This window comes from Rhinolophus ferrumequinum, chromosome 3 (assembly GCF_004115265.2).
Source record: "Rhinolophus ferrumequinum isolate MPI-CBG mRhiFer1 chromosome 3, mRhiFer1_v1.p, whole genome shotgun sequence".
NCBI lineage: Eukaryota > Metazoa > Chordata > Mammalia > Chiroptera > Rhinolophidae > Rhinolophus > Rhinolophus ferrumequinum.
This window is the reverse complement of record NC_046286.1, coordinates 22,643,155-22,669,936: the sequence shown is the minus strand read 5'-3', so window position 1 is coordinate 22,669,936 and position 26,782 is coordinate 22,643,155. Positions and strand designations below refer to the sequence as shown.

The window sequence follows — 26,782 nt, the reverse complement described above, 5'->3', positions numbered from 1 at the left end:
AGTGGGAATCCTTGTCTTTTCCTGATTTTAGAGGAAAGGCTTTCAGCTTTTCTCCATTGAATATGATGTAAGCTGTGGGCTTGTCAGATATAGCCTTTATGAAGTTGAAGTAAGTTCCTTCTGTATCCATTTTGTTGAGAGATTTTTTTTTATCATAAATGGATGTTGCTTTTGTCAAATGCTTTTTCTGCATCTCTTGAGATAATCGTATACTTTTTATCCTTGGTTTTATTGATGTGATGAATAGCATTAATTGTTTTGCAGATGTTGAACTACCTTTCATCCCTGGTATAAATCCCACTTGATCACGCTGTATAACCCTTTTAAGGTATTGTTGAATTCAGATTGCTAGTCTTTTGTTGAGCATTTTTGCATCTATGAGTATGTTCATCAGGGATATTGGCCTGTAATTCTTTTTTTATTTCCTTTTTTTTTTTTTTTTGGAGTGTCTTTGTCTGGTTTTGGTATCAGGATAATGCCTAGTAGAATGAGTTTGGAAATATCCTTCTTTAATTTTTTGGAATAGTTTGAGAAGGATTAGTACCAATTCTTCTTTAAATATTTGGTAAAATTTACCTGTGAAGCATCTAGCCCTGGGCCTTTGTTTGTTGGGAGTTTTTTGATTACTTCTTCAATTTCAATTGCTGGTAATTGGACAGTTCAGAATCTCTAAACCAGATTCTTCCTGGTTTAGTCTTGAACAGTTGTGTGTAAGACCTGAAACCATAATACTCTTAGAAGAAAACATAGGAAAGAAACTATTTGAAATCAGTTTGAACGATCTTTTTAGATACATCCCTTCAAGCAAGGGAAACAAAAGCAAAAATAAATGGATTTCATCAAACTAAATAGCTTCTGCACAGTAAGGGAAACCTTCAACAAGACAAAAAGACAACCTACTGAATGGGAGAATATATTTACAAATGATAATCCAGTATGAGGTTGATATCTAAAACACCTAAGAAACTCATACATCTCAACAAAAAAATAATAATCTGATTGAATAATGGTCAGAGGACATGAAAAGACATTTGTCCAAAGAAGACATACAGATGGTCAGCAGACAGGAAAAGATGCTCAACATCTCTAATCAGGAAAATGCAAATCAAAACCATACACCACTCAGGAGAGCTATTATCAGAAAGTCAACAAATAGCATGTTGGGAGGATGTGGAGTAAAGGGAACCCTTGTACATTGTTGGTGGGACTGCTAACTGGTGCAGCCCCTATGGAAAACATTATGGAGATTCCTGAAAAAAACTGAAAATAGATATACCATATGCCATGGTATATCAATTCTACTTCTGGGTATTCATCCAAAGAAAATGAAAACACTAATTTGAAAAGATATATGCACCCCTATGTTCATTGCAACATTATTTATAATAGCCAAAATACGGAAGCAACTTAGCTATTCATTGATAGATAAATCGATAAAGATGATGTGACGTGTGTATGTGTAGTGTGTATGTGTGTATATATTATATAATTACATATATTGTGTATATATTGTGTATATATTGTGTATTATTTTATATAATTACATATATTGTGTATATATTATATAATTACATATAATTAAATATGTAATTATATAATATATATGTAGTTATATATAATATATATAAATATGTAATTATATATATTATAATTATAATGATATATTAAGTATATAATATATACACACACCCACTACACACACACAATGGGATATTACACAGTAATAAAAAAGAATGTAATATTGCCATTTGTGACAACATGGATGGATCTAGAGGGTATTATACTAAGTGAAAGTCAGGTAGAGAAACACAAATAAATACCGTATGGTTTCACTTATATGTGGAACTTAAACAAACAAACAAACAAAACAAAAAGAGACTCATAGACACAGAGACCAAAGGGAGGAGATACGGGAATGGGGTGAAAAGCGGAAGGGGAATGCAGTCAATAATATTGTAATAAGTTTCCATGGTGACAGATGATTGCTAGAATTAGTCGGGTGACCGAGTGTACAGTATAAAAATGTGTCCCTATACTATACACATGAAACTAATAAAACCAATATAAGATTGTGTACCAACTATACTTAAATAAAAAATAAAATAAAATAAAAATTAAGTTTAAAGTAATACTATATTAAAGTCCTCTGGAGTTATTTAGAGAGAGTGCATGAAAAAAGTGTTAATAAAATGAAATCATTAAAGATTGTTCTATTCAATGCATAAATAGAACAACTTTTAAAACATATAGCCAAGGTCAGAAAAGAAAAGAAAGTCCCAGGTTTCATCAAAGAAAATGTGGTAAACATGCAGTTCGATGCCACTAGTACACTAGTATCTGTCCCACATAGAATCCCTGGTGGCTTGGCAAAAGGATTTAATGTCTATGTGAGGAAAGATAAATGTCCTGCTAAAACATGGATTTGTAACTGAGGTTAATGAAGTGACTACTCGACTTACCGGGACGCGGAGCACATGTAGATGAAATACAATGGAGTGTGAAGTCCAGGCACACCCTAGGCCTGGGACCCGCTCGAGGGAATGAAAACAGACGTGGAGAGACTTGGGGTTGTGGCGTAAAGGGGTAGCTGTGGCCAGGTCATAAGTTAAGAATGCAGGAAAGGTTTGTTTCATATTGTCTTGCATTTATTATTTTTCGCTTGTTTTGCTTTTCACATTTATAGGGACGGCAAATAAATGGAGGGCTTGGATTTTCTGTTTAATCACATCTAGATATTTTGGGTTCAGAATCAGTGTACTTATAGTTTCAGCCTATTATCTATACTCATTATATCTGAATTGAAAACATGCATCTTTTTTTTTATCCTTAGCTACCTTCTCCAGTAGTATGTTTACATAAGAACATTTTCTTTTCACATATGTTGATTAAATGTATACAGATTATTAAAACAATAAGCTTAGATTATAACATTTGGAAGGGCAGAAAGATGGGCTTCCTTCCCAGTGTGACTTTTTTTTAATTAAAGTTTATTGGGGTGACAATGGTTAGTAAAGTTACATAGATTTCAGGTGTACAATTCTGTAATACGTCATCTATATCTTACATTATGTGTCCACCACCCAGAGTCAGTTCTCCTTCCATCACCCTCTATTTGCCCAGCATCACTTACAAATTTTACTTGAACTTGTCCTTTTTTCTTCCCTTTTCTCATAACTGCTTGCCTGGCTTATGGAACTAATTTATTTTAATTCCAAAATACAACTTTATTAATATTTTAATACTTTTGAAATTACATCTTTAGAGTCAATGGATATGTATTGAATCATTTAATATGTGCTATATTTTCTTATTCTAAAATCTGTTAGGCAATTTATAGTATATCGTCCAACTAACAGCATGGGAGCATCAAGAAAATAATGGTAGTGTCTTCTTTCATGTTTTTGCCTCCACCTTTCCTCTGGCAGCCACTTCCAGAGTTACCAAGGAATTACATTTCTGGAAAACAAATCTGACCTTGTCACTACGTTTCCTAATAATTTTAAGCGATCTCAAAATTCAAACTCCTTGGCATGGCATCCAAGGGCCTTGCTATCTAAAGCCTTTCGTTCTGGCCCAAAGTACTGGATCTCCAGCCTCGTTTCCCACCATCTCTCCTCTCCCTCATGTGAATTGCCTCATTCCTAGCAATCAGATCATGATGCATTATTTTAATACAAGTGTTGTAAAGTCTCTGAGGAAAGTTTAATAAAATGGTATTGGTGTTGAGCTGAAAATAGCTAAAACAGATTTTTTATAAAGCATAATACCTTAAGATGGAAATGTATCATTGTTCTTGCAGGAAAGGCTTGACTTTTTATATTAAATTGTTGAAGAAGCTTATGGAATATCTTTATTTGGAGCCTTTTAAACACAGCCGAGACACTCTTCTGTTTGGGATGATTTAGGTACACCCACGAGAGAGAAATAAGATGAACTTTGAGGTTGTGGCCAGTTCTAGGAGTTTTAGGGTGATTCATGACTATCTAAATGAGGCCAAAACATCCAGATGGGAGTGAAGAGAGAAATTCAGTTAGCCACTACATGCTCTCTTTCTATGGTTCCAAAGACCTGGACAGTTCACAGTTGAATGTATGTACTTATTTAAGTCACACTATATATTTCATTGGTATTTTGTGTTTTGAATGTTCATATGTTGCTATAGTATAAAAAACCTCCACAAGATAAACACCTGTTATCCTATTCCCATATGCCATCAAATAATACAGAAAGAGAAAAATGTGGGTCAAATTGAAAATGTTCAAAACTTGTTTTTATTTGGTCTGAGAATGAAGTAATAACGAAGGAATAGTGCAAAACAAATTCTTCTCAATGACTTTGTGGCTATTTATTTATTTTTATAAAATGAAAATTAGAGAGTGGCTTCTCCACCATACTCATATTTATATCGTTCTATGTTTTAAATGTAGGTATGTGTCTTGTACCCTGGGCTGTCCATATGAAGGAAGCATCACACCGCAAAAAGTGACAGAGGTAAGAGATGGCTCTGGTTTTCTGGTTCATGGTGAAATGCTGTATATTATTTTCATTGGGCTATTTTCCTTACTCTTTAGTGTATCTGTACAATGACGACCAAGGGGGATAGTGGAGTGGGAGACACATGATTACTAACTAGTAGTTTCATTTTAACACTGAAGACCTAGAATTGGCTATCATTGTTCAAAGGTAACATTTGACTTTTATCGTTTGCGTGCTCAAAGGTGGAGGGAATAAAAATATCTGTTTCGTTTTTATGTGAGTAGAATACAGTGAGTGACCTTTCCACTTCTATCAGAATGTCAGGGCAGTTTGTGCACACATCTTCAACTCTGCCTTGGTTGCTCAGCTAGCGTTTCTTTGTTTTTCTCCTGCATACTTCTGCACGTGTATCAGAGTATACACTGATGCTTCAGTGTTTTTGTTCCTTGCATATCCTATAGCTCTTACTGCTGAGATTCAAGTTGCTATCCCAGAGCACTTTTACAGCAATAGATTATAGTTATTAAGGACCTAATTATTGAAGTTTATTTGTTACTGACCATTCCTATTTATTAATTGATGCCAATGAATACAAAATGCTCAGTCTTTGAGATTATATTGGACTGTCTCAGAAACTCATTTGTGGATGAATTATATTAATATGCACCCCTTGTTAAGGTTGTTAATTTTCATACATTTAGTAATGTGGTACTGAAGCAGTGAAGTTGGCATTGTTAGAAAATTAAAATTTAGCTGGCTAAACTGACCGTTTGGCTAAAGCCAGTTCTATTTTTGTGCATTCATTTGTGCTTTTGAAATTGCCGATCTCTCAAATGAGAGATGTCCCATGTTCCATTATTTAAGCCAGACCTTTGCATACAGAGGCAGATCTACTATTTAAAAAAAAAAAAAAAAGGAAAGGAAAGAAACTTAGATGTGGGAGTCCTTTACTTGCATAGTAGGATCCTTCCGAGACACTGTTACTAATTTGTATTCACAATTATGTATTTTTTTCTTAACACTTCCAAAACGGTGTAACTTCAGAGTCCACAAAACCTTATCCAACTCTGCCTATGCACCAAACCCCTTGCTCTTGGGCCCCTGCCTGGTGCCATATTTGGATGGACCACACACTCTGTCAGGCTCTCCGTTCCCACCCCAGAATGCTTGAGGAGTAGATGAAAAGAATCATGTAACAAGCAGACTGAAAACACTAGGAATTCATGACCAGCAACCTTCAATGGGCCTTCTGTGCTATTCAAACATATTGTGTAGCCAACTTACTGTCTTACTCTCTGAAAGGACTGTTACAAACTGTGTTCGCTCTGTTCAAGTCTCTAGTCCTTCCCTCATTTACTCCCCTCTATATTCAACGGTATAGAATTCTTCCCATTGACACTTGAACATGTTCAAGCCTCTTCCACCTGAAATCTTTCTTAATTCAGCATTTTCATCTAGTTATTAACTATCTACCTCCATCCTTCTACATCTGCACCTCGTCAAAGGGCTGTTTACAGCAGTGGTGCCCATTTCGTCATGTGCCAGAAACTCTTCATCATACTGCGAGTTGACTTCTAGATCATTCACTCCGCTGAAATCCCTCTTTATAAGATCACTACTACTTAGCACTCAGGTCAAATACAAGGTCATATTCATTCCTCATCTTCTCAGCAGAATTTGGGGCGAGTGATCATTTGCTCCTTCCTGACACCCTTGTTTTCATTCCTTTGACACCACAAGTATGATTTTCCTCCAACTGGTTAGTTTTCTCCTTTGAGCCTCATGCTCTTCGACCTGTGGATTAAGAAATTCCAGCATTTCATAGTTAGTAGAGGAAAATGAGCATTATGATTTTTTTTTATCCTAGTTTCCATCCAATAATAGCCTCCTACCTGGACTAGTTAGCCCTCTGAGTACCCTTCAACCTTTTTTGATATAGTTATTGCCTTTCTGAGAAGCAAATCTGATTATATCACCACCACCCCAAATACTATGATGGCTTCTTGTTGCTATTATGATGGAATCCTCAACCAGACTCCTAAACTTGGTTGCTGTGTAAGGCTCTGTATGGTCTGCCTCATGCCTACCGTTCCGTTATGTAGCTTCATTCCCCCTTGATTTTTGCTTTCTCATCACACTGTCCTTTGCATTTGACCTTTTTTCTGTCTGAAATGCTCTTTGCATTTTTTATTTCAGCTTCCTGGAATAGACCAGCCTCTGCATTTTATGTTCTGCCTGGAATATTTATTTCATACCCTTCTTTCTCAGCCTCTTCAGCAAGTTAATGCTTTCTTTATCTCAAGCTGTCGCTTGGGCCCTTCCTACTTGACAGATTTATGTCAGTTCCTTTGCCACATGTTCTTAGAATCCTGTTCCATTGTTTTGAAATTCTTATTTTAGCTGTATTTACACATTCCGGATGGAATCGATTAAGGTCTGTCCTCATATGACTCGAGGCTCCATAACAGCATGAGCCATCTCAGTGTTTGTGTCCCCAGTATATCCCAGCACCTAGCACAGGGCCCAGAATAAAATGGCACTGAAGAGATGTATAAGAAAGGAGTTAATGAGTGACCATGTGCCAGATTTTGTACAAACTGATTTTTATATATCCTCATTCCATTTTCATTGCCAACTGTGTCCTTCACATCATCCATATTATAATTCTTAAAAATTAAATAATCAGATTTAGAAAATATGCTAAATAAAGGTGTTTTGTTGTCTGTATTTTACAGAATAGGGACTGACATTTAAAAAGGTTAATCTTCTGCCCAGTATCACATGAGTAGCATGGGTGGCAGCTGAGATTTAGATCTAGGCATGTCTGATTTCAGATCCCATGTGTTTGTCAAGATACATGCTGCCTTCATGCCAGTTCTTCCTGTTCTTTGGGAGTAATATTAGTTATTCCACTTGTAGGGACCTTGCAGTTTACCTCTTTATAAGATCACTACTTAGCACTTGAGTCAAGAAATGTAAGGTCATATTCACAAGAGCTTCCATTTATGAGCCAAAGAAATTAAGCCAGAAATATTTGGTGACTCCACCAATTACATAGCTACTGAGTGGCAGAGCTGAGACTGGTATAACTATCTCTTGACGCCTAATTGAATGCCTTGAGAAATGCTACTTCCAAAGTAAATTTGTAATGCTTCTGTTTGATTAACAATTTGAGAAAAATAAGTCTTTCATAGTTGGAATTGTAGTTTATAGATTCTAATTGAACATGCAGGTAAATAGTTATGACTCTAAGGCAAACTTGAATAATAGAAAAAAGAAAATTACAGTAATCTCATTCAAAGTTTCATATAATGCTTAGGATATAATGAGCGAGGAAAAAGACCAGAAAACTAAAATGTTTTCCATGGATACATAACAATCTTAGTTGTGTTTTTTATTTTGTTTTGTTTTGTTTTGTTTTTACCTCTAGATGATGTTTGCTAAGGAACAGCAGGGGTTGAGTCTGTTCATTTCCATTGCTTTACTAGCTCTTCTTCACCTGTCCCAATAGGTAGCTAAGAGACTGTATGGCATGGGCTGTTATGAGATCTCTCTGGGAGATACAACTGGAGTGGGAACTCCAGGAAGTATGAAGAGATTGTTGGAAAGTGTCATGAAGGAAATCCCCTCCAGTGCTCTGGCCGTTCACTGCCATGACACCTACGGACAAGCCTTAGCCAATATCCTCACGGCCCTTCAGGTATTTTGTGTTATTTGTGTGTGTGTGTGTAAAGGTGTGTATCCTCATACCGAATACAAACGTGTTAAGAGCTTTAGTGAGATAACATTTTTAAATTGCTGTGGATATCATGTTTAAACGGTGTCTGCCACATGCCAACCACTTGGGAGATATTTGTCAATTGCACATGTTTTTTAGGGCAATGATGTCTCTTATTACTGTTAATGGGACTTGATAAAGTTCCTGAACTTGTACTTTTTAAAGTATTAATCCTCTTAAAGCGGTGTCTGCTTTTTTTCAACTCCCACGTGAAATTGAGTAGGCTGAAATATGATGGCATTTTGAGGAGTGCAGAGTACAAACGTGGTAGAGTGTAATGGTGTAATCGTGTAAGTAATACTCTTTTTAATAATTTGGTGCTCTATGATGAGGAGGTATGGTGCTGAAATATAGAATATTTTGTTTAGGATATTTTCCTGATGTTGGCAAGCATACTTTTGAAAGAACCCCCTGGTACTTATCAAGCATATACTGTTAGGTGATCAAAATGAAGATATCTAGAAAGTGGAAGATTAAAAAGTGTTTATTAAATTCTAATGATAGCTCAGTTATTTTGAAAGTATTTATTTAAAAGAATTGATACAAATAGCATGTTAAAGGTATTTTTTTTAATTCTAGTTTTTTAAACTCAGCTGATATGTTTATTTAACATCCTTAGAACCCAAGATTTTGACCACTAAAGATAAGACTGTATGCAAGCTTTCTGTTGAAGCTGAAAATCAGTATGTAAAGGTTACTGTTACAGTCCTAAAGTATACAGTTGCTTGGCAGAAGTTAAAAAACATTGCGAAGACCAAGCCTCACAAGGGCTTATTTTGACTTTGTAACATATGTGCACAGATCCTTATTTATTCTCTGGAAGCAGGCAAGGAACATTGTATTGAGTTAGAAGAAAAAAATCATATCCCATGGACTTTGGGGCGTGGGAATTTTGACAATTTTCCTTCCCTAGGTATTTTCGTTTCTAAAACAATAGAGAACTAGGCATCACTTCAGGATTCTGTGTTCAGCTGCAACTGTAACTTATTAAGTGTTTCTGACCAGCAAGTTTCTAAGTTCCTAAAGAGATCTGTGTCTCTCTCTTTCTCTCTCTCTCTTCTCTCTGTCTCTCTCCCATCCGCCCCCATCCCCTCTCCCTCTCCTTTCTCTGTATGGAAATATCCTCTGTATGGTTAACACTTTGAGTCATATTTTATTCCTGTAGCCTATTTATTATATAATGAATGTTAGTTTGGTTCTTTTGGGATACAGGGTTACAGTGCAAAGTCTGGGAACCCAAACCTCTGCTTCTGGACAGCCTGGCTCTTGCCAATGCCCATGTTCAAAATATTGCTGATGCCACATTGTAATTTTAACAGTTAAGGAAGGCCCGTCTGAGTGAGGAAATAGTGTTTAACATCATATCTAAAGGAGGAGAAGAAACTAACCCCGATAAGGGGTGTGTGTCTATGTAAAGAATAGTTCAAGCAGATGAAACATCATTTAAGCAAAAGGTTTGGGAGAACAGAGGATCTTGTCCTAGAAACGGAAAGAAAACCAGTAGATTCAGAGGAGAAACGAAGCATTATAATATTTGCAGAATCAGTTGAATTACATGGTCTCTATTTACAAAGAGATGAGGACTGAAATCCTGGGGCATTTGCCCATCCTGTAACAGCCATACAGGGCGGGCACCAAACAACCAACAAGCAAGATGGGGAGCATGGATGAGAACCTGGATAGGGCTGACATGCGCCAAATACCACACCCTCAGTCAAAGGATGAACCGGCAAGAATTCTGCCTCCCAAAGGGAGAAGGTAAGCACATTCACTCTCCTGGCCTTGGCTGAGTGGAGGAGAAATAGTCTCCCTTTATCCTGCATAACCTTTGCCACCCCTCAGGTCGGTTCAGGGTGGAAATTCCCATTGCCTGCCGAATTTGAAAGAGCCACGCTGAACAGGCTGTGGATTAGCGGCAACTTCAGGTGCCAAGAACCTGTTCTGAAGGAACATATCTTCAACTTACGCCCAACAATATTGAGTGTGTGTGTGCGTACGTGTGTATTCTATTCTTCAGCAGCTCCTGTGGTAGTTAGCAGGCAGTGGGACTGTAAACATCTGTTCTGTTACTATGCGCCCATGATCTATGCGTATATGGAGGGCAGGAAGGCAGCAGGCAGGCTAGGGTCCTGGGGGGCCGTAGTGTCCTTCATTTGGTGTTGCATTGCCTCAGAGCTTGTTATAGTCACAGGGTAAAAAGGTGAAGAGGGTGGCAGTGGCTCAAGTAATAAGCAACATGACATTAAGCCGCAGAGGCTCGTATAAATGAACAATTGAGGGAATGATCGGAAAGTAGAAATTTGATGCGGAAGCTAAATGTTGGAGTTATAGAGGTTTTTTCCTCTTTTCTGCCATCCACTTTCATATAGTTTAATAAGCCAGTGACAACTTAAGAAATATATATTGCTGCTTTCTTTGAGACTGTGTGTAGCTGAGACAATCTGTAAATGCTTTAGAACTTTTATGTTGATAAAGATAGTCCAGTGCGGTGCTAGGATGTCATTACAAACATGTATACTGGTCGCCAGCAGCGCCGAGGAAGGGAGCGTCCACCGGAGCCTTCTCTTTTCTCACTGCCCATCCCCTCCGTAGTAACAACATCATCAACAGAGGAGGAGGAAAAAAAAAATCTTAAAAAAAACCCAAAAAACTGTCAGTGTTTAAATAGAAGGGAAATCAGAGCAAGTTTCACTTCATTATGAACAGGGCTAACCTTGGCTTCAGGAAGCAGTTGCCATACTTCATTTTTGAAAGTGAAATCTTTGAAGTGGCTTCTAGTAAAATTGGTGGATGTGGAGTGGATATCATTTGCTTTAATTTAGGGCTTGAGAAACAATTTACAGCGCTCCAAACTGGAAGTTAATATTAAGGCAAGCAGACATGTAATAAGTGGAAACTTGGCGACATGGTAGGAAACAAATGCAAGTTATAAATAGAACATGCCCCTCCGTCTGGAAAGCACATACTAGTCATGTAGTAGAGGGATTTTTCTGGGGTTTCCAGATTTTATTGTACTTTTTAATGACATATACATATGACGTATGGGACTGTAGATGGTTCTATGGAAGTCAAGAATTTGTAATTATCAGATAAATTTAATACAGAGAAACAATTCTGAGACCACAGATTTACGTGTGGAATATTCATAACAACTGAAAACCAAAGGTCCAGAAAATGAGGTGACAAAATGTACTACATTTTAGTAGTAAAAGAAACTTACATAGCCAAAGATACGTATCTGAATTTTGTATGTAAAAATTGAGCTTCATCTTCCTATATATTCCCAAGGACCTAAGTAAAACACCAGTGAACAAATTGTTTAATCTACTTAATCCCAAACAATCATACGGTCTCTATTTTTCTCCACTCAAATGATCTGAGTCGTCATAATTGCGTAAAAACAGAATAAACCAAGTGAGATCCAATACCACAGAAACAGTACCTCGTTAATTGGTAGCGTATAAGCACAACACAATAGGAAACATTCAGCTTTCTCCTGAACAAATATCATGTGCCTTTTTTCTCCTAAATGTAATAGACCTTTAGTTTAATGTGCCTTTCCTCATAATGTTTTCCATGTGTTTATTATTCTCTTTTAGAAAAACAAAATCATCTACCTAATTTTTGCATCAAAGCACTTCTTTTGTAGACTGACTCTTACTAAGCCATATTTAAATGCTACCACACAGCAAACACTTGTTTTTGAGGTTCTCAAGAATTTTTTAAAATGCTAATCACTAACCAGATGAGTCTGCTTCTCAGTTCTGTATCTGTAGAATGCATACAATTGCAATGAGATGGAAGAGTTTCTAGAACAATTGCCTCGGTAATAGTACATTTAAGTGATATTATTATTGCAGTCATTATAATTAAAACTACTACTAGTATTAATAGTAGTAATAACTTTATTATACAAGTTGTTTGTGAGTAGAGCCAGGAGCCATAAAGCATTGTATTACAAAGGTGTTCACAAATACATGCATTAGATATTTTCATTCCTTCAACATCTTTTAAAGAGCCAAATAGAAATTAATGAGAAAGAAAGAAAAGAAAAAACTGAAAATTGGAAGCCCCTACAAATATTTCACAAAATGTATCATTAATTTATTCAACAAATATTTATTTTATCAGACACTGTCATGGATCTTAGAATCAGATGTTAAAGTTTCTAAGTGACACTGCTATAAGGCAGCTGTTTTAGTTCAACTCAGTATTGCTAGAAGCTTTTTGATTATTGAGTAGTTTTTGTTTGTTTGATTGTTTGCTTGTTTTTGCTATACAATGAACTTTCCCCAGCATGGTATTCTGTTGGAAAACGTTCTTATAGGGAGATTGAATGATGTGTAAGTTATCATCAAAAGAAAAAAAAAGAGGAAAATAAATCCAACAGTAATTTAACATTGTCAAAATTTCAAGTCTGTGTAAGCTGAGTTCCCGAGCCATAAAAGTCAATGAGAAAAAAATGATAAACTACCTCTTTAAATTTTTTTTCACCTGAGGGTTGGATTGCTTCTATCAGTGATGAAAAATGAGTAAACATTTGAATAATTTTGTTTTAATTTGTATCTCCACCATATTTTTATTAATATAAACTTCTCTATGATTTTGGCAATACGTGATCTGTCAGGTTTTTTCTTTAGAGATAATATAATTTTATCTATTTCTATGTATACACAGGTATGTCAGGGGTAGTTGCAGAAAGCTGCTTCTGAGCTAAATGGCATTTTAAACTGGCATTCAATTAATCAACATTTTAAAATAACACAGGGGAGGTAAACTATAATATGCTAAAATGGAAGTATTTAATCTTTATTAAATGGATTATGCCTAGAACATAAGCTTGAAGCACACCACGAAAGAATCTCCAAAACTGCTCTGCCTCTCCCATAGCCATTCATCCATGCTGATCAAATGGGCACATGTTATAAAAATTGATTGTTTTTTTGTTTTCTCTACTTAAAAAAATTCTAATAGGCAGAAAAGTAAGAAAAAAAGAACATTGAATTTATCAGCAGAAAGTTTGGTTTTGTTTGTTTTAAATTATGGTTTAACTTTTTATTTTTAATCATTGATTCCCCACCTGTATCAGCTCCTTTAATTCACAGTTGATTGACTGAAATAAAAGAGTATGCATAGGGAACAATATTTATATCTCGTGATATCTATTACCAGAAGGCATAGCTCATAGGACGCAGGAAAATCCCTAAGACATATTAGGCAGAATATCTTCATTGGGACCTAGAGAGGTGGGACCTCGGTCAGAGGTGGAGACCTGGAAAGCAAGTGTACACAGAGAAACAGAGTCAAGGACCATGCAACTCTGAGGGAGTAGAAAGTGGAGAGCTGAGCAGAAAGTGATGACTTTTCACTCACCATGAAGCTAAGTTGTGCTTTTGCTTCATAGTCTTGAAATTTCCCCGTGTCCTCCCAATGGGTACTTCTTTTTTTCATTTAAGAATTGCAGGCAACATTATGCTAAGACACTGAATTTTCTATTATCTATAAATAGTATTGGAAAAGTCTCATATTTTTCTCTATTCTCATTTCCTTGTATGCAAAATTCTGTTACACTAGGAGATAAAGTATATATTCATATGAACTTTTTAATAAAATTTTCAATTGAAAGCCCAAAGTCAGTAGAATGAAGGAAATAATGAAAATTAGAGCAGAAATAAATGATATATAGAACAAAAAGACAATAGAAAAAATTAATGAAACTAAGACCTAATTCTTTGAAAAGATAAATAAAATTAACACAGCAGATATAATCAAAATATCTTGTTTGCTCTTCCTAGCAATTTTGACTTTATTAGTGTGACCATATTATTCTAATAATTAGATTAACAGGTGTTTCCTAGTCTTTACCTCTGATTGTACCAAGTAATCTGTTATTTTCCTGCTCTAAGCTGTTATTTTCTTTGCACATAATAATTCAAGTTCGTTTGCTCAAATTTGCATTAAATTTATTGGAATGGCATTGGTTAGTAAAATTCTATAGGTTTTAAGTGTATATTTCTATAATACATCATATATATATATATATATATATATATATATATATATATATATATATATAGTATTGTGTGTTCACCACTCAAAGTCAGTTCTCCTTCCATCACCAAATATTAAATAATGTAAATTTTGAATCAGGACGACAGACTCATCCTGGTTAATTTCACCTTTAAAAAAAATAACCATTCTTAATTTAAAATGAATCCTTATTGCTTATATCAGTTGCAGGAAAAAAATAACATAATCATACAATTTTTATCTTACCAGTCTATCTTTAAGACTTAATTTTGGATTTTTTTATTATTGGTAAGGGTTGGGGCCAACATATGGTTCTTTCCTTGGCATAAGACATGGAAATTTCAAAAATCAGTACCTTTTCGAGCACCACTGTTACCCATTGCGTAAATGTCTCAGTTTATTGTTTTAATCTTGATTTCAATATCTTGTTTTCAACCAAGTACTTGTCACATCTCTCTCAACACAAGTGGCTTTAATTTGGAAATCTTGTTCTTTTGCCCTTTTGTTTGTAGTAAAACACACTAAGTTTTTCATTTTCTAATTTATTTTCAGGTTTCTTTTTTCTCATTTTTTTTTCTCTTGAAAATTCATATTTACAAGGAACTATTATGCACAAACACTCTTATCCCTGAATATGTTGACAAAGACCTTTTTCTTTAGAATTCTGGTTTGAAATTGGTTAGTTTGGTAATGAACAAAGTATTCATGACTGGTTTTTGGTTTATTGTAATGTAACTGGTTAATGATTATCTGGCCAGCACTACACACCCACACACCAGATTGAACCATAATAGCCAAAATTAGTTTGAACAACTTTCTCAAATGGTTCCAAATACTTCTAGTTCTGGGTTTGTACTAGTTGGGAGTAATACACAGTTAGACCCCAATGGCTCATTTTTATAAAATTACTTCTCACTTTAGAATACCAAACGTATTTACTAGTATTAGTTAAGGTTACTTTCAAGATTAAAAGGCGGTGGAGGAGGGGTTTAATAAGTACAGGTCTAAGATGTGGAATCCCAATCTGGAAGCTACAGAATTTTTTCCACATTTATGTTTAAATCTCTTCAATACAGTGCAGAATATAAAATGGAAATTATGCCTATCAATTTTGACCATTTAGAACTGTTTTATGAATTATTTAAAAATTTAACCAAAAATTATTTATTGGCTACCTTCCGTGTGACAGCCGCTCTGTTACTAGGTATACTAGACGGTAAAGACACAGGATCAAACCAGCATCCCTTTACTCAATAATTTTTTCATCTGTCAAATAAAATGTGAAAATTATGTAAAACTGCTTAAGCAATTAAGTCATTTTTCACCTAAGTTATACATTTAAGTTAACTGACTTAAGTTTTCAAAATCTGTATAAATTATAAAAACTAAAAGAATAAAGTTATGGTTACATACTTCTACTAAACACTTCAAATTAAGTAAACGTTTTATAATAAATGTTTTTCCAGCTTTATTGAGATATTATTGATATACATCACTGTATACATTTAAGGTATACACCATTGGTTTCACTTACATATGATGTGAAATAATTACAAAAATAAACTTAGCATCTACCACTGCATATAGACACATTGAAAAGAAAAAGCAAAGAAGGACTTTATTCCCTTGTGATGAGAATTCTTAGGATTTACTTTCGTAACAACTTTCATACACACACACACACACACACACACACACACACACATACATACATATATATACAGATATATATGTATGTAGGGCTAAGGGGAGACCTCGTGGAACGGTGCTGCGCTGACCTCGGATGAGAAAAGCCTTTAGAATGTTGCCATTCCTCATACCCTTTTACAGCAGTCTGTCTCGGGTCTGTGGTACAGGGGTGTGCTTCGGCTACACTCCTGTATTCAAGGATTCTCTCAGTGGTGTCTTGTCCATCAATAGTTGTTATTGGTTCTTCTTAGGGGAGCAAAGTCAGGGATGACCTATGTTGCCATCTTAGTGATGTCACTCCTTTTCTTGGTTGGTTTTTAATAGTTAAAAAATTGTTGATTTTTAAATATTTGGAAAATGTAGGTAAGTGCAAAGAAAAATGAATTATTTATAATTCCACTATGGAGGGAACATTACTGTTAGTAATTAAATAGGGCATTCTCGTTCATATATATAATACACACACACACACACGTATATACAGTCATGTACCACATAATGATATTCCATTCAATGACGGTGGTACCAAAAGATTATAATGGAGCTTAAAAATTCCTATCAGCTAGTGACATTGTAACATTGTAGTGCAACACATTACTTACGTGTTTGTGGTAATGCTGGTGTAAACAAACCTCCTGCACTGCCAGTCACATAAAAGCACGTACAATTCTGTACAGTACATAATACTTGATGATCATAAAATAATATGTTAGTGGTTTATGTATTTACTGTACTATGCTTTTTATCATTATTTTAGAGTGTACTTTTTCTACTTATTAAAAAAACATTTGCTATAAAACAGTATGCTGGGTTATGCTGTCACCAGCCTCATATACCTCATTTACTGCATCCCTGGATTATATCATTTTCTCTTGTGCTTGATTTAATCTCATGTTGTTTTATCCAGTAACGTGGTACAGGCTTGTGTCCTAGGAGCAATAGGCTGTACCGTGTAGCCTAGTTGTGTAGTAGGATGTACTATCTAGGTTTGTGTAAGTGCACTCTGTGATATTCACATGATAAAATTGCCTGATGAGGCATTTCTCCTCAGAACATGTCTCTGTTGTTAAGCAGTGCATGATTGTATATATATATAATGAAAGAATGTTTTTGATAGTATATTGTGCTAAGGAAACTTGTACCTCTGATTCCTACATCCTCCCTATGCAGACGTGTGTGCCTGGGAGCAGGTTACAGCATTAACTAGGGTGGTTGGGAAGGTAAGCTTAAGAGTGTTAACCCACCTCTCAGCTGGGAGAAGAGCATTTCAGATAGAGGCAACAGTGATAGCAGAGATTCTACAGTGTGTTCAACAAACAGCCATGTGTCCAGAGGGGCTGGAGTTGTGTGAGAAGAAGAGCATTCTTGTAGGCCATTATAAATCTTTGGCTTTTACTCTGAGTGAAATGCTAAAAAATGGCAGGATTGTGAGTGGATTTGGCGTTCATTTTTAAAAGAATCACTCTGGATGCTCTTTTGAGACTAGACTGAAAGGAGGGGCAAAATTAGAGTCAGGGAGACAAGAGCCTATTGCAATCATCCAGGTAACACATAATGTTGGCCTGGATCAAGGTGGAAACTACTGAAGTGGTCAGAAGATTCTGGACGTATTTTAAAATTTGAATTGATTCCATAATTAATTAGACGATGGAGTGCAAAGGGGACAAAAAGGATCAAATATGTACCAAAGTCTTCACCTGAACAACTAGAAGGATGAATTGCCATCAACTGAGATGCGGAAAGCTAGGAGTGGATAAGATTTGGGGGTGAAGATCAGTATTTGAGTTTGGAGCACGTTATATTTGAGAAATCTACTAAACATCTAGATAGAGATGTTGAGGAGGCAGTTAGATATATAAGAATGGGTTTGGGGAGAGAAGTCTTTGCTAATGATACAAATTCAGAAGTAATCAGCATACAGATAGTACTTAAATATCAGGGAATTTATCAGAGGGTAGGTACATAAGAAAAGAGGAACAATAATGGAGCACCAAAACATTACAGTATTATGAGATCAGAGAAAAGACACTGAGGAGATTGAGAAATAGAGACTTTTGAGGCAGGAGAAAACCAAAATAATAGTCTTGCGTCCTAGACTGTAAAGGAAAAGGTATATACGTGCCAAGGAGGAAGCATGATCAATTATGTTAAATGCTGGGTAAAGATGAGGACTAAAGATTGATAGTTTGTCTTTTCTTTATGGCTTCTGCCTTTGGAATTTAGCTTAGAAGGACTTTCAAAACTCTAAAATTATACACAGAATTACCTGTCTTTTCTTTGGCTTCATTTCTTATAATCAATTGTATAATCCAACTGTACCATATTTTTATTGATGGTGTAAGGCAGGAATCTATTATTTATATAAATTTTCCATGCATTACATAATCTATTCTTTTCTCACACCAATACAAAATATTGAGCTATCACACATACTGTGTTTTTATATTCTCAAGTCTCTCTAGAGTTTCAATTCTATGATTGTATTAGCTGATATTTATTGAATTTTTAAATTCTGTTTTAACTGTGAGAAATTTTGTCCTTACGACAATCCTATGGATAATTTTTATAACTCTTTTTTTTTTACATGAGGCAACTGAAGTTTACAAAGATTAAGTCAGTTTCCTAAAGCCCCCTCCTCGAAAGAGCATCGAACCAGTATACTAACCCAGTTTATCTTGTCTCTTCTTACACCTTTATATTATATTTTAACCCTAATTGTCATGACTCCTTTATTAGTCTTTTTATCACACCTTATTTTATATACAGTAGTACCTCGGTTTTCGAACATCTCCGTTGACGAACATTTTGGTTTATGAATGCCGTAAACCCGAAGTAAATGCTTTGGTTTTCGAAAACGACTCAGTAGTCGAATATGTCACACAGCTTCCCGAGTGCAAGATCCTGAGGCCTAGCTGTCGGCTGTTTTCGAATGTTTCAGAGCTCGTGGATTACATTAGAAAACCGAGGTACGATGTATTTATTTGGTCTAATTGAATTTTAACTAAATTTCTCCAAAACCTCATTCCTAAAATATACATTACATTAAATATATAAATTTAGAGAGGATTGACTTAAGAATTTTGTCTCCTCATTCAAGAAATTAGCATATTTTCCATTTATTTGGATTATTATTTGTATAAAAATGAAATTCGGTCACCTTCTTTCTGTGGAAAGCCTGCAAATTTAGTTTTCTTCCTGATTTTGAATCACTTCTTTCTTGTGTTCTATCAATCTCTCTTTCTCTCTTCATTTAGAAATTGAGTCTCCCCAAGGCTCATTTCCTCACCAATCATGAATATTTCTTCAAATATCTCAGAACATTCTGGTATTCAGTTGTGTTTAAAACATTTAAATTTATTTATATTAAATGTATGAATACCTTGAGCAATTTCTTGGTGAAAAGCTTTCCTTGCAGAATATGGGAAATGTTTATGACATCAATTTCCTGAGGTAAAGAAGTTGAGAATTGAAGAGGATGCTTTGAGAATTAGATTCCTTTTACTTTGATCTCATAATAGCTACAGATAACTAAATAAAGCTCACATTTCTTTGTAAAATGTTTTCAGTTCAGTAAACATTCTTAAAGGAAACATTTGCTTCAGTAACTAAAACCCACTGTTTTCATTGAAAGTCCAAATTGAAAGAATACTGTTTCCATTCAATAAGGAGAGAAAATCTTATTTATTTTTCTACATAGACCTTTTGGAACACTTCCTCCTTGAAAATACACAAGGCTTAATAGATACCAGACCTTAGAATGAAAAGTATTAGTACCCACATCAGATGTAAAAATGCCAAGTTGCCTATACCACATATGCTAAAAAAAGAAAAAGGAAAAGGAAAAGAAAAAGAAATATTGAAAAGATGCACTCTTTTGTATTGCTAAGACATAACTCCAATGAAGAGGTAAAGGCAACTTGCTGAATTTTATTCTACTTATTGTGGCCTCATTTGCTTAAAAATAAGACATAGAACTCCCCAAGGATTAAGAATCCCTAGTGTGTCTGAGATCATGTTAATTCGAAGCAATTGTGATTTAGAAATCTGAACATGTTTGCCAATGTGGTTATGGTATTTGCTTATTTAAAATCATGTTGTCTTACTGTAGAATTAGGTAACAATAATGTATTCCTGTCTGAAATTCCAGGTGAGCGAATTCATGTGTGATATTGATAAGAAGATGTGACTAAATTATGAAGAACTGAAAATGAAGCCACTATTCCTTTAAGGAAATTTTATATGTGCATTGAACAAAAAGTAGAAGCAGTAGGGGGGAGGCAGATGAGAAAGAACTTCTCTTAGCCATTTGACTTGAAATATGCAATTGAAAAAGACATTAGTAAGGAAATATCTTATGGAAAATATGTATATTGTTTTTGCTTTCAATCTTGGTGCACAATTAGATAAACATGTGAGCATTGATGGCACACCTTCTTAAATTATATGAATTCACATGAAAATCCTGCATTGCTGTGGATTTTAAAGAAGGTCTAACTTGTTTATCTCAGAAGGCTCATATTCTTGCATGACAGAAATAGGCTGGAACTAAGTTACAGGTAGCCCCGTGAAATAGGGCATGCCCTTTCTAGTTTACATTGAACGGGCAAACTCTAAGATAGTAGATCTGGTTTGCATCTTGTATCCCACTTACTTGTTTCCCTCATGCAACCATTTGATTTTTAGAAACCTGATATAAATATTTGAAAGAAGAGAGAGTGGTAACGGAGTTAGGAAATGGTAAATTGGTAAACAGAATTGTGGACTCCTTAGTAATCCAAGGTTCCAAATAGAGACTTTGGTCTTTAGCACGAGTACGGAAAGGAATCCTGGATTAGATTAGTAGAAATTGGGGGTTAAAATGAATTTTTTTGAACTATGGTGAGCTGGAGTGAGTAAAAGTAGTAGATCTATACACATACATTTATAATTATTTTTCTGTATATCCTTTTAACATTCAGGCTTCCACACACTAGTGTTTTCTTTTTCTTTCTTTTTTTCTTTCTTTTTCTTTTTTCTTTCTTTTTCAATTAAAAAAAGGCAATCATTAAATTTCTACAAATAAGTTTCTACATTGTATTGATCTGCTATGCTAATACAAAAACAAAAAGAAAAAACAGCATGGATAGAAAGATAAGATTATATAAGGATCACTTGTGTCTGTATAAATGGAAAGGTTAGAATAAGAGTGGCAGGGGATTTGTAATTTCATGTTCCATGAAAATAGTCAGGAAATGTATTAAACCTGCTCAGATTTATTAGGATTCCATATTTCAAATAAACCTCTCACATAGTACCAGACATATCCCAGAACATGTTATAATGCAAACACATATATAGCACTGAAATAGAAACATAATGTAAGGAAAAGTGTGCCATTTCTATGTGTTTCAAATGCCATACGTTCTGATTCAGAACAATAGGATTGGCAAAATAGTTCTCAGCAGATGCTAGATCAACAGACAATAAAGATTCCCATAGAAAATGTGGAAAGGCTGGTAAAGAGCCTTCCTGGTGCATAGTCAATGATCCATATATAAAGCATGAACTCCTACATCCGTAAACTCACTGTCTTCAGCTGTAATATAGGAAAGTTGACTGGATGATCTCTGAGATCCCGTTCAGTTTTGATGTGTGTTAATGTCAGAGACACTTAAAGTTATGTATAGTTTAGTTAGAAAATAAAGAAAAAAAAAGATACATTAAAGAGACATGAGGACATTTCAGGTCCATGGCCTCCCAATTTTTAAATTTAGGTAGAGAGATACAAGTAAAGAATAAATTATAGAAGATGTTTTTCCCACCATATATTGAATTGATCATGAAAATAAGTTACATGAAGTGAAATACTCTTTCAATAAGTACAGTCCTATGTGAGAAGAGCCTACTTAAGAATTAGTTTAGGCGAGCAATATCACCAAAATGGTGACATAGGTCATTCCTGACTTTGCTCCTCATCGCAAGGAGAACAAGTAACAACTATTCATGGATGAGACACAACTGAAAGAATCCCAGAACATGGGAGTGAAGCTATAGCAACCCCTGCACCATAGAGACGAAGACAGACGACTTTGGAAGGATAGAGGAATGGCTACACACTGTACTACCCCCCACTCCTAGGCCAGCAGAGCGTCATACCAAGACATCCCCAAGCTTATGGGGGTGATATCAGCACCTCCACCTTCCTATGTGGGTTGCTTTTTAGGGTACCTACTATGTTTTCACCCCACTGGGATCTACAGGGAATGTACCAGGCTCAACCACTGGGACTCTGATTATGAGGGAGAAGGAGGAGTGGGGTGGATCAACAACAACCAGCACTGGGAACTTGGAAGACCAAGTTTCTACCCGCAGAGCCAAAGTAGTAATTCCAGCCGTGGCTTTGCTTATCTGCAGAACCAAATATGGTGCAGTCTAACCAGTGAACTCGGTGGGGTGGAGGTCTGCCGAATTTGAGTCCCCAAACAGGGAGTTTTACTGGCCCTGGGGCCTGGACTGCCCACACTCAGGCAGAAGAGCTGAGTCATAACCTCAGCAACTGGGGAACTTCGCTCCTGGATCCTCCCAACCCTAAAGTCTAATAGGCAAAATGTGGGAGTTGCCTGCAAAGGGCCCTCCCAGTCCTGCCCAGGTATAAGGCTGAGTGATAGCCTCACCCTACAGAGCACGGCCCCCAGCCCTCTCTGACAGGAAGGGCTGGCAAGGATATCTGGAGGCTTCCTAACCCAGCCACTTTTGAGTCAAGAGAAGACCTGGCTGAGTTGATCACTCCTTGAGAAAAGACAGTAGCCAGGGAACTTGAGGCACAGATAGGTTTGAGGCAAGACTACAAAGACCAAGAGTTGCCTTGAACCTGCGTCTTCCACTACATCAGGTCAGGGAAACTAATTTTTAGCCCCACTTATTGCTTAATAGAGCCTTTGGCTCACCAGACCAGGGAACCTTAGCGGAGCCACGGGAAGCCGAGTAGCCCATCCAACAGCCCTGTGTTCCGTGGCATTTGAGCAGACAAGATAACCTGTTCCTTTCCCTGTCTGCAGAGTAAAACCGGTGGATCACCCGACAAGGATATCTGGTGCACGCTTTTGCCTGATTGAGTCCCCAAACAGGGAGCCATACAGGACCTGGGTCCCTCTGTGCTGTCCCACCAGCACAGGGAAGCTAATTCTTAGTGCCAACTACTACTAAGTATAGTACCAAGTCACAACTGTCTAGTAAGCCTGACCAGAGAATCCAGGCAACCAGGGAGCACAGTCCACAGACTGACTTGGATAGTGAACCAAGCCAGCAAGCCTAACCAACTGCTCTCAGCCAGTGGCCTACTCCTATCCTCAGAGCTCAAACAGTTCACTCACCCAAAAATAGACCTTAATAGCAGGTCCCACCAGCCCAAGGACGTTATCAGCAGACATATCCAGAAACCCAAACTGAGGTGACTGATGTAGAATTGTCTCTGCCAAAGCGAACCTGCAACATCTGCAAATAGAGACCACTTTCTCAAATACATAGATACCAATGTAAGGAATCAAGGATCATTAGAAATCAAGAAAATTTGACCAAAGGGAACTAGTAAAACTCTTAATAACTGACCCTAAAGAAATGGAGATCACTGAAATGTCAGACAAAAAGTTCAGAATAATCCTCTTAAAGAAGTTTAGTGAGCTGCAAGAACATACAGAATATATGGAATTAGAAAATCATCAAAAAAAATCATAGAATTAAAAAATACAATACCTGAAAATAATTCAATTGAGAATTTATTCAACCATGCAGAATAATTAGCTACCTAGGAGATAGGACATTTGCAATTATCAAGTCAAATGCGCAAAAGAAAACAATGGAAGAGAGTAAAGAAAGCATGTAGAAGAACACTTATGGGACAGTATTCAAAAAAACAATATCCCCATTATGATAACATCAGAAAGAGAAGATAAAGCAACAGATAGTACATTTAAAGCAATGATGGCCGAAACGTTCTTAAACCTGTAGAGAGAAATAGATCTCCATATCTAAGAGACTTAGAGGTCCCCAAATACTCATATGCCTCTAAACAACGCAGCATCAAAATTCATGAGGCAAAACTTATAGAACTGAAACAAGAAATAGACAAATTTACTATTATAGTTGGAGAATTCAGATGCCTTTTTCAGGAACTGATAGCTCAAGCAGGCAGAGTATCAGTAGATACAGTTGATGTGAACAGCACTATCAGTCAGTTTATTCTAATTGATGTTTGTAGACTACTCCATCCAATGACAGGAGAATACATATTAATAACGATTTTAATAATAGGAGACATTGGGTATGGTGATAGAGTTTAGGTTAATGTGGTACCTCTCTGTACTAACGTCACCATTTTTTTCAGCAAATCTAAAACTTCCAAAAAATAGAAAGTTGATTAAAAACAAAAAGACATACATTATGAGAGTAAAAAAAAGCCACCATGTGGGGAAAGATATTTGGAGTTCATATATTTGACAAAGGCATAGTATACTGAATACATATAGAACTGCTACTAATCTATGAAAAAATAAAGATTAATAATCCAGTAGAATAATGGTCAAATGACTTGAAGAGACATTTCACAAAAGAAGGTATGCTAACGACCATTAAAGCTACTCAACCTCATTAGTCATCAGAGAAATGTAACTTAAAACCACAATGAGATACCACTACTCAGCCACAGAATTGATAAAATTATGAAGTCTGGTAAGTGTTAGTAAGAATGTGAAACAAATGGCACTCTCACACACTGCTGCTGGGAATTTAATTGGTACCACCATTTTGTAACATATGCATACTTTAGAACCCAGCAATTCCATTCCTGTGTATACAAACAAATATATACATATATTCACCAAAAGATATGTTCAGGAATGTTCACACTAGTAGTAGTATTTGTAATTGCCCCAAATTGGAAGGAGGTCAAATGTACATTAGTAATAGAATTCATACATAGATTGTGGTATCTACATTTATCATTTGAGAATTAACATCATATTGCTACATGCAACATGGTTGAATTAAAAAAAAAAATTGTTGAACAAGAGAAACCAGACACGATAAAGTATATATTATAACACTACATTTATATAACATTCAAAAACATGCAAAACTAATCGACAGTGACAGTAAGATGGGAATAGGATAATATGAGAGGAGTGTCCTGTGCTATTAATACTCTATTTTCTGATGTGTCATAAAATCAGGGAATTTAAAGTAACTGTGACTAGTATGTTAAGGGCTTCAATGTCAGCTACGTAAGATGTGGGTGGTGTTGCTGTTGTGAACATTCACCTGTACACTTATGATTTGTAATCTTGTCTGTATGTATGTTATACTTAGAGAGATTCCTTTAAAACAAAAATAAACCAGTAGGAAATGCTCAAGGGACTTAATTAGGTATTACACAAAAAGAAGAATACAAATGCCACATAAACATGAAATACATTCAACATTGTTATTAATCAGAAAAAAATGTAAATTAAAATAAGCAATTTAATTGTATACCTGGTATATTGGCAAACATTTAAAAGTCAGACAACATTCAGTGTTGGTAATGTAGTGGATTTACAGAAAATCTCACCTACTGCTGGTGAGATTATGTGGCAATATACCCACTTTTAAACAATGTTGGCTCTTTATAGTAATTTTGAGCATTTGCAAATTCTATGATATTCCTTGGTATAAACTTAGAAAATATCTTGTAAATGTACAGCAGCAGACAAGGCAAAAGAGTTTTCAGTAAATTTGTTCATAATATAAACTGAATTAATTTCAATGTCTATCTCAAATTAATTGGCTAAAGTATAGGCCATACTAATCCATGGTAAGGTATATCTAGAGCTACATGCAATCACGTGATAGACCTCAAAAACTTAATAGTAGGTAGAGAAAAGTAGTCTTCATAATAATATTTGAGTTATGTAAAGTTCAAAAACAGATCAAATTAGCCACATATTGTAACACTATAAAGGACAACAAAAGAATGATTGGCAGAATTTTCCACAGGGTTGGAGGGACAGACATGTAATCAAGGAGCACTTACAGGGGGATTCAAAAATATTGGTGATGCTCTGATTCTTAAGCTGTGTGGTAAGTAGAAGTATATTTATTTTATACTGTATGTCTACTTTAAATATATTTTTCACATGAAAAAATAACAGAAGTTAAAAGTTAAAGCAAAAAAAAAAAAAAGAATGAAATATGTCAGTATAACAACTTGGACTTTGGGGCCATAATCCTAAACCAAAGCTATAAAAAAAACCCAAAAAACAAAAAAAAAAACATTATGGTATTAACTCCTATTGTTATTTTAGAAAGTGTCCATCTGATATCTTTGAGCCCATGGTCATTTGAGAACACAGGGGAGGGATCTATAGGGTAAATTACCACGACTAGTTTACACAACAAAAAAATGTGGCTGGTAAAATATTCTTTACTGATGTTTCTGAAATCAGAAACCGGAAACTCACAGTGGAAATGAGACCCATTACTTTTCTTGTGCCAACACAAACAACAATTATAACGCTATATGAGAAAAGTTGTAAGATATATTGCTAGGTTTCAGTGGTTCAACCAAGTCAGCAGATTTCTGTAATTGTGGCAGATTGGATCCAAAAACTTTTATAGTCTTCAGCAAGGAATGGCCCGTAGACATTAAACTGATCCCTGATAAAACAACCCGGGGTCATGAGAAGGCTACTCTGCCAATTTCATTTCACCACGGGACCCACTGACATCTGGCTCAGCTGCGGAAGCTGGAAAACTTCTTTAAAATTCTCTTGACGGTAAAAATGGACATGTGGAAAA

The 26,782-nt window shown here is 35.7% G+C and overlaps 1 protein-coding gene across 2 annotated transcripts in view; it reads left to right on the top strand.

Moving 5' to 3' along the window:
- Window positions 1–26,782, top strand: part of HMGCLL1 (3-hydroxymethyl-3-methylglutaryl-CoA lyase like 1) — a 142,459-nt gene that overhangs the window by 77,501 nt on the left and 38,176 nt on the right. For both annotated transcript variants that reach the window (XM_033103643.1, XM_033103642.1), the window contains 2 exons: window positions 4,428–4,491; window positions 7,988–8,176. In XM_033103643.1, the coding sequence (XP_032959534.1) occupies window positions 4,428–4,491; window positions 7,988–8,176 (253 nt within the window). The remainder of the gene's footprint in view (window positions 1–4,427; window positions 4,492–7,987; window positions 8,177–26,782) is intronic.